The 21,045-nt window shown below is 38.4% G+C and overlaps 2 protein-coding genes across 2 annotated transcripts in view; both read left to right on the top strand.

Moving 5' to 3' along the window:
* sec61b (SEC61 translocon subunit beta) overlaps positions 1 to 21,045 on the top strand; it is a 288,067-nt gene that overhangs the window by 95,816 nt on the left and 171,206 nt on the right. The gene's annotated exons all lie outside the window — the stretch shown is intronic.
* Positions 1 to 21,045, top strand: part of galnt1 (UDP-N-acetyl-alpha-D-galactosamine:polypeptide N-acetylgalactosaminyltransferase 1) — a 161,787-nt gene that overhangs the window by 120,484 nt on the left and 20,258 nt on the right. Inside the window, exons 5-8 of the mRNA XM_062064025.1 lie at positions 6,574 to 6,740; positions 9,220 to 9,347; positions 9,447 to 9,526; positions 9,777 to 9,947. Coding sequence (XP_061920009.1) covers positions 6,574 to 6,740; positions 9,220 to 9,347; positions 9,447 to 9,526; positions 9,777 to 9,947 — 546 coding nt within the window. The remainder of the gene's footprint in view (positions 1 to 6,573; positions 6,741 to 9,219; positions 9,348 to 9,446; positions 9,527 to 9,776; positions 9,948 to 21,045) is intronic.

Below are 21,045 nucleotides of genomic sequence, written 5' to 3'. Positions count from 1 at the left end.
ACTGTGCCCCACTACAAACTTGTTTTTAAACATAAAAGATTAACGTGTTTGAAACACTTAAGGAATCATTTAGATTTTTAACCAACGTGTCATATTCTGAGCAATTTTAGATGGGGGTCATTGGCCATAAACGTCTTATCACATTAAAACTTGGAAAACATTTTTGTCACCTTAGCTTTTAACCACTTTAACCATTTAAAACAACTGAAAAACCATACAATTTCTGTGCAAATCTTTTTATAAACATATTCTTTCACAAGCAAAACTAACTAAAATCTTGGGGGGGATCGCTGGAACAAAATATGACATGGGACTTCAAGCTTAAGTGTTCCTTATGTCTCTGATAAAAACCCTTCCAGTCATACTGTAGGTAGTACATTCAAGAGCCCATGCTTAAGATAAGTGTTCCTTTTACCCACAATGATTGTAACATTTTAGGGCTTCATATAATATTTAGTGCACAACCAGGAGTTTTTTCTTTGTGCAGTTTTCATTCACATTAAACTAGCGCGGATGAGTACGTTAGAGAAAACTGCCAAAACCGCACACATCGTCGCGTTGTGTCGCTAAATAACCTGCTCAGTGGCCTTGTAGTTAGAGTGTCCGCCCTGAGATCGGTAGGTCGTGAGTTCAAACCCCGGCCGAGTCATACCAAGGACTATAAAAATGGGACCCACTTCCTCCCTGCTTGGCACTCAGCATCAAGGGTTGGAATTGGGGGTTAAATCACCAAAATGATTCCCGAGCTGCTCACTGCTCCCCCAACATGGGGATGGGTCAAATGCAGAGGGTAATTTCACCACACCTAGTGTGTGTGTGACTATCAGTGGTACTTTACACTTTAAATATGAACAGTGCGTTACATTATTTACGTTGAGTTTATTGTCTTCTTATGCTTTCGCAAATCTATCAAACGTTCTTACCTTAGCCTAGCTCATTTGACTTCATCATTCAGTACAATGGCCTTTGAGAAGTCGGAGACGTTCGCACATCCAGATTACAGGCTGTTGACTCCTGTTTGGCCCGATGATGCCTTGCGTGTGGGACTCCGGCGGTTCGGTTCATACTAGGCAGAATTAAACCCACCACTGGTCAAAGAAGCCGTAATGACATGAAAATCGCGCAGAGGAAAAGAGATGTGTCCATCGTTTTGCCTATTTTTTGAGGGGCACACGGCCAAACAGAGGGGCAACGAGAGCAGTGGCCGGCGTGGCCGCCGTGAAATTCTTGCCCTGGTAGCACGCTACAACAGTGGATGTTTTAGCGAATGTGAATACAAATCTGTAGATACAACTTTGTTTCTCTTGTTATTATAACCAACCTGTTGGCATTGGTGATGTCAGGAGTTCTGTTACTACAAATGTTTGTGAGTGTGTGCGTGCTGAGTGACAGCTGACATTTTGACATTAACTGTCAAAAAAAAATCAATGGATAAATTGATAGACTCTACATTATACATTTTTTATAAATAGTCACAGTTGATGTGGGATTTGATCCGAGGATGTCGTTGTGGTTTGTGCAGCCTTTTGAGACATTTGTGATTAAGGGCTAAAAATAATTTGATTGATTCATTGATAGTTCAATGATCACGGTCCAGATGTATTGACTGTGGTCGCACTCACGAGACAATGTGTCTCAATTGAAGCAATCAGAATAAATGTGATAGTTTTTTGGAAGTTTCTTTTGTTATTTTATTATGTGTGGTGTACACTGCATCTAAACTTCGAGTGCAATATAATTTTCACCGTCCAGGGACGCTGGACTTATTCCAGCCTCAGTGGTGTGTAAGATCAAAAGTCCTTAAATTGATGGGAGAATACGCAGAAGGCCAGATTTGACAGGGAACGACCACAATTTAGGGCCACTCCACCCAAACTGCACATCCTGGATAAAGGCTCACAATGGGAGAATGCTGTGCAGCCAGAATGTGCGTAGTTGCGCACCTTTTTTCACTTAAAGCACATGTAAGAATAGGGCCTTGTACAAGTGAAATGAATTTATATAGGGCTACTTTTCTCTAGACTCAAAGCGCTTTACATCGTGAAACCCATTATCTACATCTTTAAGCTACATGTGGGTAAAGTGTCTTGCCCAAGGACACAACGACAGTGACTAGGATGGCGGAAGCTGGAATTGAACCTGCAACCCCTAAGTTGCTGGGCACGGCCGCTCTACCAACCGAGCCACGCCGCCCATATACTGTCTCTATAATGTCTATTACATATTGGATGCAGTTACAACCCCATCTTGCCCATTTGGGCCTTGAGGTCTCCTCACGAGAGAAACATGTATGTTTATATGATGAGGGTTTTCATAAAATATTGACTGACAGGCAAGGACACACACAGGCACGCAACAGACTGGAAGAATACATTGATCCGTGAAATGTGTTTTAGTCTTTGAACAAGAGTTGATTACTAGGTGTGTTTTCCCTTAGCCGCCTCACCGTCTATCTACTTTTCCAATTAAGAGATAAGACCGAGTCAATATCGACACTGTGTGTGTGTGTGTCAGGTTGACGGAAGCCGGTGAATGAATTCAGCGTAGGTCACCATTAGCTCAAACTGCAGAGCGTGAACACACTGGCAGTTTATTTTCCTTATTGTCAGCCGGGCCATTCAGAGAGAAATAAATGAGGGGGAATAGGTCATTCTGACATTACAGTCCAGCCTGTGTGTGCACGTGTGAGTGTTAAATGGGGCTTGTGTGTGGTGGAACACATGTGCCTTGGGTGGATCTGCAGCATGTGAACATTTTCCACAATGACAAGTTTTGCCCTTTTTACATTCTGACCGCATCCTTTTATTTGTGCGATGTTGCGCTGTTGACCGTGCTTGCAAATTCCTTGGTGGGACGAAGGAACCTGTAACTCGTTATTGCAGCTTGCCTTTTGCCAAATGCTGCTCCGCCTTCCCTGTCTACTAAAACACATGGTACGCTAAATCAACACACGGTGACACCCTAACGTGTGTCAAAATATGCCTGCTTGGTGGAGACGCACAAAGTCTTCCAGTTTTCCATCAGTTGTTGATGTCAGAGTTGTCTGATCGGCATACAAATTATAGGACTTGGAAGGTGTGTGTTGACATTGAGTGAAATTGTGTCATACGTCAACCTCCTTGCTTTTTGCACAAGCACACACAGGTGCATTTTTGTTGAAGATGTAATTTTCAGTAGGAACAATTTTGAAGAGGTGTCATAGAGTTCTCAAACTGGGACCGGTGAGCAAATAACTCTCACTTCCATTGAGTTAGTGACATTTAAACTGGGACATTATTGTTACACACCAGTTAAATCGTTCTTTCCACTCAGTACACATTACCGTATTTTTCGGACGATAAGTCGCTCCGGAGTATACGTCGCACCGGCCGAAAATGCACAATAAAGAAGGAAAAAAACATATATACGTCGCACTGGAGTATAAGTCGCATTTTTAGGGGGAATTTATTTGATAAAATCCAACACCAAGAATATACATTTGAAAGACAATTGAAAATAAATAAAGAATAGTGAACAACAGGCTGAATAAGTGTACGCCATATGACGCACAAACAACCAACTGAGAACGTGCCTGGTATGTTAACGCAACACATCATGGCAAGAGTCATTCAAATAGCTATAACATATAGAACATTCTATACGTTTACCAAACAATCTGTCACTCCCGATCGCTAAATCTGATTAAATCGTCCTCCTTGGTGTCGCCTCTGGTATGTCCTTTCTTTATGCTTCTCTGCTTCTTATTTCACTACGTCCAGCTTGTAATCTGCAGTATATGATTTCCTTTTCGGTGCCATTTTTGTTCAGTTTTTATAAGTTACCGCCAATGTTGATGTGATAGCTACGGCAGTAGCATATAACATATAGCAGTTAGCATCCCATGACCCACGATGCACTTCTGCCATGACCCTCCCCCGCCGAATTCTTATTGGTTGACGTGTGAGTGATGATTGCTGACGTGTGTGTGACGATTGCTGCCATTTGCTTCGTCTCTTACGCGAATGATAGTAAATGATAAATGGGTTATACGTGTATAGCGCTTTTCTACCTTCAAGGTACTCAAAGCGCTTTGACAGTATTTCCACATTCACCCATTCACACACACATTCACACACTGATGGCGGGAGCTGCCATGCAAGGCGCTAACCAACAGCCATCAGGAGCAAGGGTGAAGTGTCTTGCCCAAGGACACAACGGTCGTGACTAGGATGGTAGAAGGTGGGGATTGAACCCCAGTAACCAGCAACCCTCCGATTGCTGGCACGGCCACTCTACCAACTTTGATATTTTACGGTAATGTGTTAATAATTTCACACATAAATCCCTCCGGAGTACATGTCACACCCCTGGCCAAACTATGAAAAAAACTGTGATTTATAATCCGAAAAATACGGTAAGTACTAAACCTCTGCTGCTGTTCTTAAAAGGACAATGGCCAATTTTTGAGTCCACCCACTTCTTCAAGGGGATGCAGAGGCCAATGAGGCAGGAATGTTAATATAAGTACATTTATAGGGAGTTTGGTGCTATTGAGGACAATGAAGGAAGACCAAAATGTGTCCTGTGTCTTCAGGTGCTTACGAATAATTGAATTAACACTCTTACAATGTTCACTTCACTGACAGTCATTTTAATTAGAGATCGACCAATATGTTTTTTTTAGGACCGATACCACTTATTAGTGGTGAATGAACCCCGGACATCTTATATGTAATAGAAATGTTTAGGGGGGGTGTATGGTGTGTGTTCATTAAATATGTATTCTGATATATGTTCTTCACAGAAAATGAGCCAAAGCCAGTGAGTCTCAGTTTGAAAAATTAATTAATTGTATCATTTTTCTTTTAATAAAAATCGAAAACGGGTCCCACAGACCCGAACACCACACAAGGGTTAAACACAGTTAAGCGTTGGAGTTTGTAATGGTATTATTCTAAGTTTTGACACCAATATGTCATTTTTACTATAAGTCAATACCAGCTCCAAATATGGGTTTTTCATAGTTGATAACTTTGTTTAAATGACTACAGCATGTTTATTTAAAAAAAAAAAAAAAAAAAGTAAAAGTGCCGGGAGTTCCTTAGCACAGTAGCATCTCTTTTAAACTTAAATACAAATTGAAATAAATAAATAGCTCCCTGAAGTTTTGTATCCCTAAAATTATTATTACTGCCACACAGACTGGCTGTAATTGCATCTATCCCTAATAATGCCAACTGTGATTGATGAAATTATTCTAAATTGACAAGTGTCGACATTGACAGACCGCTAGCATGCCGATCACCTCGCAATATTATACTTTTTTACAAAATGGAAAATGTTTTTAAGACTGTGCTAGAAACTCTATATCCTCTTTGTGTGTCCCTGCAATAAAACTAGACTGAGTTTAGTTTGAGTTTTTTTATTCTCTCTCAAACACACAAGCATGTTTCTATTCTAACGGACTGTTTCCATATTCAAATTTTGATTAGACCCATCGCGAAGTACTGCAAGCTTGCAGCTAACGCTTATTTTGCGAAGTTGTAACGGTATTCTGCTCATAGTAATGTTACTAGTAGTTGCGACATGTAGAGGGTTGGAGGATGTTTATTGCAATTTCGGTAGAGTTATGAGTACGATTGACACATTGTACACCCACTGGAGTTAATCTTCACACTTTTTTCTCCGCCGCTTTTGATAATACAAATATTAAATTTTATTTTTTTTATTTTTTTGTTTTTTTTGTTTAAAAACCTACATAAAAAAACAATACATGTAGTTAAAGAAAAACGAAATATTTGCAGATAAATACATATAAACCGAACAGATGTGCGTAAGTGTTACCCTACTGGCTTTGAGATTTCCACAGGATTTGTCAGATGATTACAAAAAAAAATGTAGGAAATTTGCTGACTTATCCTTTAATATCAGAGAGCGTGCATGTTGGCTTCCTGGCGGCGGCAGCGGTGGCCTCTACTTTTGTTTTTGACCTACATTGTGTGCCAAATGCACGCCCACAATAGTCTGTCTCCTTGATGGTGAAATATGCGTTTGCCCAAATAAAGATATAGGACTCATGAATTAGTGTAAAACTGAATTGTATATTATATGTTAATCAGTCATACTATTCACTCTTCTCTAAGACTGTAACGCTAAATTTCTTGCTACTAAGATGATTATGAAATCCTTAATCCGTATAGCTTGGGCAAGAGGCCTTGCACTTTCTTGCACGTGATTTAAACAGATACAGTATCTCAATGGAAGTCATCGGAACGGTTGTGAATCACACTTTTCCAGAGTGTTTTGACAGCAAAAAGCAGGCCAGAATGAGGAGAGAAATGAATTAGCAACATAAGTCAGTTTACGTCACACATTTCTACATTTCTGCGCATCTCTAAATTAGTCTGCTCACCTATTATTCAACCTCAGTTTGCTTTGTTTAAGGCACGCTTAGAGGCGTCGTTGATTACTGTGTCTCGCAAGACGATAAGCCAAGTGATCCCATTACTGACAACATTGTGTTGATGTTGAAGTGCCTCCAGTGTCCTCCTGCTCTGCAGCCTCATAAATAGATGTTCTGTGTTCTGTCTGAAGGTGCAAGAACAAGTTATATCCTGACAATCTGCCCAGAACCAGCGTGGTGATTGTATTTCACAACGAGGCGTGGAGCACGCTGCTGCGGACCGTCCACTCTGTCATTGACCGCTCTCCCCACACACTGTTGGAGGAGATCGTTCTGGTGGACGATGCCAGTGAGCGAGGTATGTATGCGCAGAAACACACGTACACACACACACACACACACACACACACACACACACACACACACACACACACACACACACACACACACACACACACACACACACACACTCGCCTTAGATGTTTCCTCGTCTATTTCAGTTTGAGCCTCATTGAAAATTTCAAGCAACTGTTAGATTTTTATCAGGGTTGTGATGCCCGAGAGCGAGAGAAAGAGTCATCATCTCTGGGCAGAGTGTGCCACTCCACGCTTTGCAATACTGTTCATCCCTGTTAGTAGGGGGGAGATTAGGTCCGTAATTCGTCAATTGCAGGGATTACACTCATGTTATTACACCCGATTTCACTGCACAGCACTGTTATATCTTGTGGTACTGCAGGTGTGAATCTAGGGTTTGTTGTCTGCAGCTTTAAGATACTCTAAGTCCAAGTCACGTGTACCGTTTGATCTGTGTGTGCCATAAAAGGAAGAAAGACTGTAATTCATACACTTTGTGTGTGTGTGGTAGTACATGTCTGTATGTATTGTTTTTTCCCTTTTTTTTTTTTAAACTTCAACAAAATGTATGTTTTCTTTTATGTGGCTTTGTGACATATCTACCTGGATGTATTTTATGATACTAAATTCTGGTAACACATAGTGTAAGAAATATATATATATATATATAAATAGTACATGTCTATATGTACATGTCCTATATGTAGTACATGTCTGTATGTTGTTTTTTCCCTTTTTTTTTTTAAACTTCAACAAAATGTATGTTTTCTTTTATGTGGCTTTGTGACATATCTACCTGGATGTATTTCATGATATTAAATTCTGGTAACACATAGTGTAAGAAATAAATATATATATATATATATATATATATATATATATATATATATATATATATATATATATATATATATATATATATATATATATATATATATATATATATATATATATATATATATATATATATATATATATATATATATATACAGTGGGGCAAAAAAGTATTTAGTCAGCCACCCATTGACAATCAATGGGTGGCTGACTAAATACTTTTTTGCCCCACTGTATATATATATATATATATATATATATATATATATATATATATATATATATATATATATATATATATATATATATATATATATATATATATATATATATATTTATATATTTATATATATATATATATATATATATATATATATATATATATATATATATATATATATATATATATATATGTATATATATATATATATGTATATATATATATATATATATATATATATATATATATATATATATATATATATATATATATATATATATATATACAGTATACAGTATATATACGCTACCGTTCAAAAGTTTGGGGTCAACAATTTTGTGGAATAGCCTTCATTTCTAAGAACAAGAATAGACTGTCGAGTTTCATATGAAAGTTCTCTTTTTCTGGCCATTTTGAGCGTTTAATTGACCCCACAAATGTGATGCTCCAGAAAGTCAATCTGCTCAAAGGAAGGTCAGTTTTGTAGCTTCTGTAACAAGCTAAACTGTTTTCAGATGTGTGAACATGATTGCACAAGGGTTTTCTAATCATCAATTAGCCTTCTGAGCCAATGAGCAAACACATTGTACCAGGGCCTCTATACACCTATGTAGATATTGCACCAAAAAACAGACATTTGCAGCTAGAATAGTCATTTACCACATTAGCAATGTATAGAGTGTATTTCTTTAAAGTTAAGACTAGTTTAAAGTTATCTTCAAAATCACATTTTTATCATCAACATGTCCTACAGAAACAAGGTTTGTAGGATCATTAAAAAACTGGAACAGTCAAGGAATTTAAAAATGCAATGTCCAGGCCTTGGAAAAATTCAGGAAAATTAAAAAATGTTCTTAAATTTTGGAAAAGTCATGAAAATATATATAAAGTTTTCATTAATCAAAACAAAAACATTTGTAAATTGTTACGGACCGTCATGATATTTTAGTGGTGTGAAAAATTTATTTAGCGCCAATGAACTGCAGGCATGCCCAATAGCTAGTTACTTCAAAGTGATGATGCTAAAAAAAAGCCTGCAAAGTGCAGTTTAAATAATCTATGGATTTCTAAGGATGAATATCTATTGTGGCTGGTAAAAGACACTGACCCAAGACGTGCTAAATGCATTACATTTGAATACTATACGTTAATGCCTTAACTTTAACAGCCTTAAGATAAACCGTATGTAATAATGTATAAATATAATGTTTATGATAATACAAATTTTTCCCACACTACAAAATCTACTAACTAGTTATATTTAAGAACAATTTAGTTTAACAATGACCATGGAAAATACCGCTCCCTCTGTCATATTTCATTAAGTTGATCTTTGGTAGGTTGTTATTTTGCTTTTTTCAAATGAAACTATTAAGAAGATAGATGGCTCTGCTCTGACATCTTTAGTTTTTTCGATGTGTGGTAGATTTCCTAAAGCGGCCGTTGGAGAAATATGTGCGAAGTCTGGAGATTCCTGTCAGGGTAGTGAGGATGGATCAGAGATCTGGACTCATTCGGGCTCGCCTCAAGGGGGCTTCAATCTCTACAGGCCAGGTTAGTGAACTTAGTGCAGGTTACATGTGTGAGCACAATCTACTGGATGACCTAAAACACTGTGGGAAGTTGCCTTATGTTTTTTCTCGTTATTTGTAGGTCATTACCTTTTTGGATGCTCATTGCGAATGCACGACAGGCTGGCTGGAACCACTGCTCGCTCGAATCAAGCACGACAAGTAAGACCTCAAGCACCCAATGAAAAAGGCATGCACCAAATTGGCAAGCTAGTATGCAGATGACTTGCCCTTATGTTAATTTGTAGGCAAATTAGTCATGCTGTGTTTACCGCCTCATGCAAGCGCTCTTACAAAAAGGGGGGTAATGAGCATGAGTTTATTAGTGATGGCTGTTACGGTCAAATGCATGGTCACGTTGGATGACCACAGCAACAGGAATGTCAGCTAAGTGTTAATGTGTGTGTACTAGGCGAACAGTTGTGTGTCCCATCATCGACGTGATCAGCGACGACACCTTCGAGTACATGGCGGGATCAGACATGACGTACGGAGGTTTCAACTGGAAGCTTAACTTCAGATGGTACCCAGTGCCACAGAGAGAAATGGACCGCCGCAAGGGAGACCGCACACTTCCTGTCAGGTGGGTTCACCTCTTTGAAGTGCATCATTAGCCTACTGTGAACTCTCTGTAGAATTTATTTTCAACATTTACTTTACTGACGTGAATATAAGACGACCCCTATTTTCATAAACTGTTTTGTCAAACCGTTTTTGAGAAAAAACAAAAAAAACTTGTCATGGGCAATGCAAAAAGCTTCTATCATACATTGTCATAACGCATGCTATTAACCACAAAAAAATATATTAATCTATGTTGATCGTGAGATCGGATGCAACACTTTTTGCCTTTTTTGAACTGATTGGAGATTGGCTGATTAGTTAATGAGACATTTTTGAGTGTAGGTATATAATACTCTACATAGGCAGCCACATTCATTACATTCATTCAGCTGAGCATTGGAATATATATTACGCACATTTCTACAGTCTGTGGATGACTTGGCGACACAGAGAGGTGGTCGTTCGATTTTGATTTTAACAGTGTAAAAATATTGAGGCAAGTACACGAAATTCACTCTTTCGCCAATGCATAATGATTCATGTTCATATATTAATACTATATTTTTGAGGGTGACTATTAATTTATCTAGGCGATCATTTTGCCCCTGTTGCTGTCACAATGTGTTCTAGCACAGCTTGACCAGTCAGGCGGACTGCTGCCACCAGTGGTTGCGGCACACTTGAACTAGAGACGGTGGAGGACTGGCCCAACTTTGTGTCACATACAGCTGCTACCGTAAGAAGCTGTCCTGTGTTATAATAATAAAATCTTTTGTATCCTTTTTGATAGAGCTGGCATGTTTAAATGTAAAAGATTGCAAACCAAATCTAACATAATTTTTTTTAAAGTGAAACCTAACTTACAAGCAGACACTAGATGGCAGCAGATGTACACTGACTCTGGACACATTGTCAAATCATTCTATAACAAAAAATGTTTTACATGAAACTCTAATCTGGCTGTGAGCAGGCTACTGTATGAACACATTTTGTTGTAAATTACACAAATTATATTTATATTGGTGATAATCAAAGTCACCACCCTTCTAAAGTTTTATGACTACCCGCCTAGCCAGTTGCAGTTACTATTTTTTAAGCACTTGTCTGTTTTGAATTTTTGTTTGCGTACGCAGTTTTCTAGATTGAAATACGTCTAATTTTAGTAGGAAACCCATGCGACTCTCAATACATGAGGCTTCTGGAGAGATACAGCCAGATACGGGACCTCTCTCCAGGGGCCTCAAGTATTAAGAGTAGCATGAATTTCCTACTAAAAATAGACATATGTATAAATCCAGAAAACAACGTACGCAACAAAAAAAATCTGATATATTCAAGTGTGCGCAGGCACAAACCCAAGCACTTTAATTGTTTACATTGCAATCAACTTGAAATTGACCGCTGGAGTTTGCTTGGCTTGGCAAGCCCAGACCCCATCCAGGCCACGCCCCCTAATAAATACGCAAACATATTGAAAGTAGCCATGTGCCTGAGCTGTGCACGCTCTGCCCAATCAGGTTTTAGTAGGAAGTGCTTCTTTCTCTGTTTCGAGTGTTGAGATTTAAAGCCAACGCCATTGTTTTGTGCTCGGGTTATAACCGCACACAGGCTAAAATAGAAAAATAAATTGTTTACAACAAAATGTGTTCATACAGTAAGTAGCCTGTTCTCAGCCAGATTAAAGTTTCACGTCAAAACTATGTAACACTTGTTTTGCAATCTTTTTAATTCAAACATGCCAGCTGTATCAAAAAGGATACAAAAGACTGTCTCTTGTTTGATTACTCAATTTATTATTACAAAACAGGAGAGCTTCTTGTCGTAGCAGCCCCACGTGACACAAAGGCGAAACATTCTTCCAGTGCCATTGTGCCGCAACCACCGGCGGCTGCTGTCCGCTTGACTTGCCAAGCTGGTGCTGGAATCATAGACTCAAAGAAACACATTATGACAGCAGTAGGTGGCACAATTGTTGCTTACATAAATGAATAGACATCCTCACAAATATCAATATGAATAATATGAAGCATTAGATACATCGGCGAAAAAGTGAATTGTGTCCTTGCTTTGATCTTTTTTACATTGTTGAAATCAAATGTTGCCAAAGCCTGAAGGTCCACCTCTGTATGTCGCCAAAGTATCCACAGCCTGTAGAAATGTGCGTACATGAAGCATTGGTGTGAGACACCGCACATTTTTCAACTTCAAGAAAAAGGGCATATGCCAAGTTTTTGTGCGTATGCAAGCATGAAGCCCCATCTCACTGGTTTGTGTGTGAGTGACAAGAAGAAAGCTGCTACCTGCTGGTTTGCTTGTATACATCTCTACACTCCCAAAATAAGATGACCTGACTTTTTTTTAGACCAGGGGTGCCCACAATTTTTCAGCAGGTGAGCTACTTATCAAATGACCATGTTGAGGTGTTCTACCTCATTATATATGTAAAAAAACCATATATATATATATATATATATATATATACAGGTGTGTATATATATATATATATATATACTGTATATATACCGTATTTTTAGGATTTTTTCATAGTTTGGCCGGGGGTGTGATTTATACTCTGGAGTGATTTCTGTGGGAAATTATTAACACATTACCGTAAAATATCAAATAATATTATTTATCTCATTCACGTAAGAGACTAGGCGTATATCAGAATAATTGGAACGGCAACTGAAGATGACTCTGACGTAAGTGGCGTACCGATAGAAGAGGAAGCAGCGCATTGTCTACCTTTGGAGTTGGCAGAGTTGTTTAGAAGCGACACAGAGGAAGAAAATGTCATCGGATTTAGCGATTAGGAGTGACAGATTGTTTGGTAAACGTATAGCATGTTCAATGTTATAGTTATTTGAATGACTCTTACCATAATATGTTATGTTAACATACCAGGCACGTTCTCAGTTCGTTATTTATGTATCATATAACGTACACTTATTCAGCCTGTTGTTCACTATTCTTTATTTATTTTAAATTGCCTTTCAAATGTCTATTCTTGGTGTTGGATTTTATCAAATAAATTTCCCCCAAAAATGCGACTTATACTCTAGTGCGACTTATATATGTTTTTTTCCTTCTTTATTATGCATTTTCGGCCGGTGCGATTTATATCCCGGAGCGATTTATAATCCGAAAAATACGGTATATACATATATGTATGTTCGTATGTGTATATATATATATATATATATATATATATATATATATATATATATATATATATATATATATATATATATATATATACATACATATAATATACATATATATAATATATATATTTATATATATATATATATATATATATGTGTGTATATATATGTATCTGTATGGTCGGTTTTTACACTTTTGACAGCATGTGTTTGGTGAGAAAGAGTGTTGTTTGTCTCGCATTCCTGCCGATTGTTTTTTTTTCTTCATACTGAGCTCGTAGCAGCCAGCGTGACGTCATAGTGAAAGATTTATGTCATTTTTAGCTCTATTGTTTTTAATGCCCGGTGATCGTCCGGTAGATTGTGATCGACCTAATGGACACCCCTCTTTTAGACAAATTTTGGGGAATTGTTTTCTTCTTGGTCTTATATTTTGGTCATTTGTCACCTCTAACCATCATGATGTTGTAATATACTGTATATAATAGAAATATATACAATGAACTGCAGGTCTTGTGTAAGCACAACATGAATTATAAAGCCTTGGTTGGAAGATTTCGGCCTGTCTGTCATCTCTTTTTCCTGTCCTTGTTTCCAAAGCTGCCTCCATTACTCAAGGCCACACACATATCATAATGACTTATGTTTTTCAGCCTTCCGCAAGCCGCAGTTTTCCCAAATGTGTCTTTTTATTGTTCGGGCGGGAAAGAAATGGGTCCTGTCAGAATGTTTTCAGAAAGACCAGTTTTATTAGTAAAACTTGCATGTGATGTTGAAGGTTCTTGATTAAAGCATTAGGTAAACTCAAAAGGTATTATGGGCTCATGAGTATTTGGTGCTATTACATGATATCAGAGGCCAATGAGTGCACACCCCTCAGCCTTTAGAAGTCAGTATGGGTGACAATATTGCAGGAAGCCTTAGCACCTACACTAGTTGTTATTGCCTCTCTGAGTTTGTCGTTTACTGCTTTGTGGGGAAAGTGTCAGCTTTTAATGCAAACACAGGTTGAAAAAATGTTTCAACAGAAATAGAACATTCATTTGTTTTTTTTATGCTTTCTCTTAATGTGAAGCTCATCAAGCTCAATGAAAGGAATATTGAGGTCCTAGTACTGTATTTCATTATTTTTAAGGTTTTTGTCTCCCCGGCACCACCTACAGTTGTGTGGTGATACTTACCTATTTTAGTATAATAATGTGTTTCTTAACAGTCTGGAGCTTACACAACACAATAATCATGGTCGTGTGGTTATTATGGTATGTGGTAAAGAGGCAACACTGACCGCACACCACTTAACAATAACAATAGCTGCAATGCTCGAGCTAACACAATAGCTGCTGTGATTGACGAGTAAAGTATGTTGCACTGTCAGTGTCTACAATAAAATATTGGCACAATTATTAGGCGACTGTGGCATGCATGTTTTCCATCTCCAAGTTGTGTAAACCTGAATGCTTAATGGATTCAATAATGACAGTAACAGATTAGAGTCATATAGCGTAAGATATCTAGTGAAGTTTTTTTGTAATGAGGAAGACCATCTAATGAGAATAATATATGGTGTTCAAATAGTGTGCAAGTAGTCAACATGGTTGAAGGCCTTATTATGTTTTGTTTTGTTTTAAAACAACAATTCCTTGTGGTCTACAGAACATACAATGGTTGTGATTTGGTTGACATTTTGAATAAATTATAAATCATATTTGAATAAATCTGCAGTATCTGCTGTTTTGTGGGCGATCTTATTTACGTGCCTCCCCTTGACTGCTTCTTCACACCGTCAGCCATGTTGAAGTTTTTAGCATTTCCATTTAGTCTACTGACAGATATAAGTTCAAACTATACGCTCATTCGTATTACAAATGGCAGCAGCAGAGGATGAATGTGCACGTACGAGTCAGTCTGCCCCACAACAAGATAGAGAAAAATAAGGAGCTTATTGATTACAACGTCGGACTACAGCTGGATAAAAATGGTGAACTTGCCCAAAGATCTTTGGGTAAACTTCTACCATGGTGAGGTTTCTTAAACTGGTACGTGTACCTTTAGTGTTATGCGAGTTCCATCTAGTGGTACGCCAAAAAATCACTTAATTAAATATTCAAACACAGTGTTACTGTTCAAACTGTTTAATGTTTCAGTGGCCAAAAATATTAAATATAATTGGTAAATAAAACCTCTGCTTTGTTTTTAATGAATATTTAGGCCTGTTATGCTGCTGTATTTCAATGTTGGTCATTATGGAGGTACTTTGTAAGTGTTTTCTCAGGTGGTACTTTGTGAAACAAGTTTGAGAACCACTGCTCTACCATATATGGAGATATCCACTGACGTCACTTAGGTAAAATACGTCACTAAAGTCTCAAATTCCTAACGGCTTGTTTGGAGGTAGTATTAAAGGCCTACTGAAACCCATTACTACCGACCACGCAGTCTGATAGTTTATATATCAATGATGAAATCTTAACATTGCAACACATGCCAATACGGCCGGGTTAACTTATAAAGTGCAATTTTAAATTTCCCGCTAAACTTACGGTTGAAAACGTCTATGTATGATGACGTATGCGCGTGACGTCAATCGTTGAACCAGAAGTATTGGTACACCATTGAATCCAATACAAAAAGCTCGGTTTCATCTCAAAATTCCACAGTATTCTGGACATCTGTGTTGGTGAATCTTTTGCAATTTGTTTAATGAACAATGAAGACTGCAAAGAAGAAAGTTGTAGGTGGGATCGGTGTATTAGCGGCTAGCTGCAGCAACACAACCAGGAGGACTTTGACTTGGATAGCAGACGCGCTATCTGACGCTAGCCGCCGACCGCACGGATGATCGGGTGAAGTCCTTCGTTCGCCGTCGATCGCTGGAACGCAGGTGAGCACGGGTGTTGATGAGCAGATGAGGGCTGGCTGGCGTAGGTGGATAGCTAATGTTTTTAGCATAGCTCTGTGAGGTCCCGTTGCTAAGTTAGCTTCAATGGCGTCGTTAGCAACAGCATTGTTAAGCTTCGACAGGCTGGAAAGCATTAACCGTGTATTTACAGGTCCATGGTTTAATAGTATTGTTGATTTTCTGTCTATCCTTCCAGTCAGGGGTTTATTTCTTTTGTTTCTATCTGCAGTTAAGCCCGATGCTATCACGTTAGCTCCGTAGCTAAAGTGCTTCGCCGATGTATTGTCGTGGAGATAAAAGTCACTGTGAATGTCCATTTCGCGTTCTCGACTCTCATTTTCAAGAGGATATAGTATCCGAGGTGGTTTAAAATACAAATCCGTGATCCACAATAGAAAAAGGAGAGAGTGTGGAATCCAATGAGCCCTTGTACCTAAGTTACGGTCAGAGCGAAAAAAGATGTGTCCTGCACTGCACTCTAGTCCTTCACTCTCACGTTGCTCATCCACAAATCTTTCATCCTGGCTCAAATTAATGGGGTAATCGTCGCTTTCTCGGTCCGAATCGCTCTCACTGCTGGTGTAAACAATGGGGAAATATGAGGAGCCTTTCAACCTGTGACGTCACGCTACTTCCGGTACAGGCAAGGCTTTTTTTATCAGCGACCAAAAGTTGCGAACTTTATCGTCGATGTTCTCTACTAAATCCTTTCAGCAAAAATATGGCAATATCGCGAAACGATCAAGTATGACACATAGAATGGATCTGCTATCCCCGTTTAAATAAAAAAATATCATTTCAGTAGGCCTTTAAGGAAGGCAGGATTGTTTTAGAATTTTCTCCACAATGCTTCAATGGTTTGATTTCCAATTTTCGAGAGTTATGAAGATCCCAAATACAAAAAAACAGAAACCAATAGGTAAGACAAGTTGGTTTTGCATAATAGATCCCCTATTATATTACCTTCTTAAAAATGTTATATTGTGCATTTTGAGTTATTGTTCTCATTTTAACAGACGAATAGAAACAGGTGACAGGAAAATGTGGATTTTTCATGAAGTTGCATCATATTTGTGCACGGTATTAGCGACCCAGATCTTGCTATAGCCTTGGTAAGAAAGCCAAAACCTCACTTTTACTTTTCTTAGGCTTTGACCTTAGAGCTTTTGGTAAAGCAAAATTAACGTTTCTTACCTGTTGGTAAAGTACCTGTTTTTATGTATTTAAGTTAAGTTAAAGTTAAAGTACCAATGATTGTCACACGCACACTAGGTGTGGTGAAATTTGTCCTCTGCATTCGACCCATCCCCTTGATCACCCCCTGGGAGGTGAGGGGAGCAGTGGGCAGCAGCGTAGCCGCGCCCGGGAATCATTTTTGGTGATTTAACCCCCAATTCCAACCCTTGATGCTGAGTGCCAATTTTGGATAACTCCCGGAAATGGTATGTCACACTGTGGAGGCAAGGCGGAGATATTCATAAAACAGTCTTGCCTTCCATTGTACTTCCTCCAACGGAGCAGTTTGATAGTGCCGTATTAGTTGCTAGTCAGCGGTTATCTCCATATAACAGAGGTCCCCAAATCAGGGCCCGCTAGCATTTACAATCCAGCAGGTCCCCTTGTTCCTACTAGACAACATACTATTTTAACTGTTGACAATGTGCTGTAATCTGATGGAATATATCAATATTGTTAGTCATTGACCATGACTATTATTACATCAGCATGCCAGTGTATAGAGGCGACATATACAGTATGTACCATTCAGACAGCCTTTCACACCAATGGTCTAATTAATTACAAATTAACACAGAAAGTTATCATATGTAGTACAAAACACACATCTTGCTCACTGAACTATGTGGACATTATATAAAAAAATGTCTGATCATCACACACAAATCAAAATCATACCCATTTAAATCCATAACCAAACATTATGGGTAAAATGCACAACACACGCCACACTTTTAACATACGCATGTCAGCTACTTTAAGGAGGTTGTCAGGGATTTAAACAAGGTAGGGAGTGGTTCACATACTCTTAATATCAAATGTTTTATCATCATATTGTAGTGATGTGGGGTGTCATTGTGTTGTTTAGTCTATTAGCTAAAGAATGTTGTAATTAATGCTTTAACAAAATTAGACTTAGACTTAGACTTCCTTTTTATTGTCATTCAAATTTGAACTTTACAGTACAGATAAGAACGAAATTTTGTTACATCAGCTCATGGTAGTGCAGAATAAAAAAGCAATAAGGTGCATATATAAATAAATAAATAGATTACTGTACAGATAAATATATTGCCCTTTTGCATATGCATCCACGTTTATGGATGTATGTTATATTGTCTTTTTTTTTATTCCAGCGAGTTAATCCATTTTGGGGGGAGTTGAGGGGATAATTATGTGTCTTAAGGCTTTTGAGAGAGGTACGGTTGAAATAAAAAACTGTCTTTTTTCCTTCACACTTTTGATTGATTGATTGAAACTTTTATTAGTAGATTGCACAGTACAGTACATATTCCATACAATTGACCACTAAATGGTAACACCCGAATACGTTTTTCAACTTGTTTGTCGGGGTCCACGTGTGACGGTCATGTGATCGCCTGGCTCTGTTTGATTGGTGAAACGGAGTCCAACGTCACCAGTGACTGCATCTGATTGGTGAAACGCAGGCATGCCATAGATCCTACTTTGAAGGTCTGTCTGACAAACCAAAACAAACAAAGCGTGCATTAACAGATCGATAAAAATTAGTAGCGAGCTGAATGTAGATAAATGGAGCGGAGTAAAAGTAGCGTATCTTCTCTATAAATATACTCAAGTACAAGTAAACGTATGTTGCATTAAAACTACTCTTAGAAGTACAATTTATCCCAAAAGTTACTCAAGTAGATGTAACGGAGTAAATGTAGCGTGTTACTACCCACCTCTGGTTGTGGGCCATTTACATTCAAACCCCGTTTCCATATGAGTTGGGAAATTGTGTTAGATGTAAATATAAACGGAATACAATGATTTGCAAATCCTTTTCAACCCATATTCAATTGAATGCACTACAAAGACAAGATATTTGATGTTCAAACTCATAAACTTTATTTTTTTTTTGCAAATAATAATTAACTTAGAATTTCATGGCTGCAACACGTGCCAAAGTAGTTGGGAAAGGGCATGTTCACCACTGTGTTATGTGGCCTTTCCTTTTAACAACACTCAGTAAACGTTTGGGAACTAAGGAGACATATTTTTTAGGCTTCACAGGTGGAATTATTTCCCATTCTTGCTTGATTAAAGTTTGACTTAAGTTGTTCAACAGTCCGGGGTCTCCGTTGTGGTATTTTAGGCTTCATAATGCGCCACACATTTTCAATGGGAGACAGGTTTGGACTACAGGCAGGCCAGTCTAGTACCCGCACTCTTTTACTATGAAGCCACGATGATGTAACACGTGGCTTGGCATTGTCTTGCTGAAATAAGCAGGGGCGTCCATGGTAACGTTGCTTGGATGGCAACATATGTTGCTCCAAAACCTGTATGTACCTTTCAGCATTAATGGCGCCTTCACAGATGCGCCTAATGCGCACTAATACACCCCCATACCATCACAGATGCTGGCTTTTCAACTTTGCGCCTGTAACAATCCGGATGGTTCTTTTCCTCTTTGGCCCAGAGGACACGACGTCCACAGTTTCCAAAAACAATTTGAAATGTAGACTCGTCAGACCACAGAACACTTTTCCACTTTGTATCAGTCCATCTTAGATGAGCTCAGTCCCAGCGAAGCTGACGGCGTTTCTGGGTGTTGTTGATAAATGGTTTTCGCCTTGCATAGGAGAGTTTTAACTTGCACTTACAGATGTAGCGACCAACTGTAGTTACTGACAGTGGGTTTCTGAAGTGTTCCTGAGCCCATGTGGTGATATCCTTTACACACTGATGTCGCTTGTTGATGCAGTACAGCCTGAGGGATCGAAGGTCACGGGCTTAGCTGCTTACATGCAGTGATTTCTCCAGATTCTCTGAACCCTTTGATGATATTACGGACCGTAGATGGTGAAATCCCTAAATTCCTTGCAATAGCTGGTTGAGAAAGGTTTTTCTTAAACTGTTCAACAATTTGCTCACGCATTTGTTGACAAAGTGGGGACCCTCGCCCCATCCTTGTTTGTGAATGACTGAGCATTTCATGGAATCTACTTTTATACCCAATCATGGCACCCACCTGTTCCCAATTTGCCTGTTCACTTGTGGGATGTTCCAAATAAGTGTTTGATGAGCATTCCTCAACTTTATCAGTATTTATTGCCACCTTTCCCAACTTCTTTGTCACGTGTTGCTGGCATCAAATTCTAAAGTTAATGATTATTTGCAAAAAAAATGTTTTTTATCAGTTTGAACATCAAATATGTTGTCTTTGTAGCATATTCAACTGAATATGTGTTGAAAATGATTTGCAAATCATTGTATTTCGTTTATATTTACATCTAACACAATTTCCCAACTCATATGGAAACAGGGTTTGTACATTGTGTAAGTTGTTTACGTAGGAGTTGTTGAAAATAAGGCTGCTGTTTTAAATCGTCTGCAACAAAAATCTTGAATATATCGATAATATCGATACATCACCCAGGCCTAATTCTTAGGTACCGAGAATTTGCACAAATATGAACAGTACCTAATAAAGGGACCTTCTGCTTTGCACTTCACCTGCTTCTCTGCATCCTGGGATCACCCCAACAACAGCAACCCTGCGCCACCATGATGGACATTTCCGAAAAATGTTGGATTGGCCAAGACCACATTATTGTTCAGTAGCATAACATATAGCCATCTGCTGCATGTAAATCAGGATGTTGACTGGCAAAACAGGAAAAAAAGCTTCTTCTGCAGCCAGAGGAACTTATTTTTAGAAGTGGAAAGCGGGTTGTCGTCTCGGAGCTATAAAATGCTGACATGGCCGTCACAACAACAGAGCTTGGCAGGGGCGGGAAAACAACATGGAATGTTGGACTGATATGTCTGTCTATCAGGTGACCTTTTTAAAG

The sequence above is a fragment of the Entelurus aequoreus genome, linkage group LG11, assembly GCF_033978785.1.
Source record: "Entelurus aequoreus isolate RoL-2023_Sb linkage group LG11, RoL_Eaeq_v1.1, whole genome shotgun sequence".
NCBI classification, from domain to species: domain Eukaryota; kingdom Metazoa; phylum Chordata; class Actinopteri; order Syngnathiformes; family Syngnathidae; genus Entelurus; species Entelurus aequoreus.
Note: the sequence above shows the minus strand (reverse complement) of the source record. Positions and strands in the feature narration are given on the sequence as shown.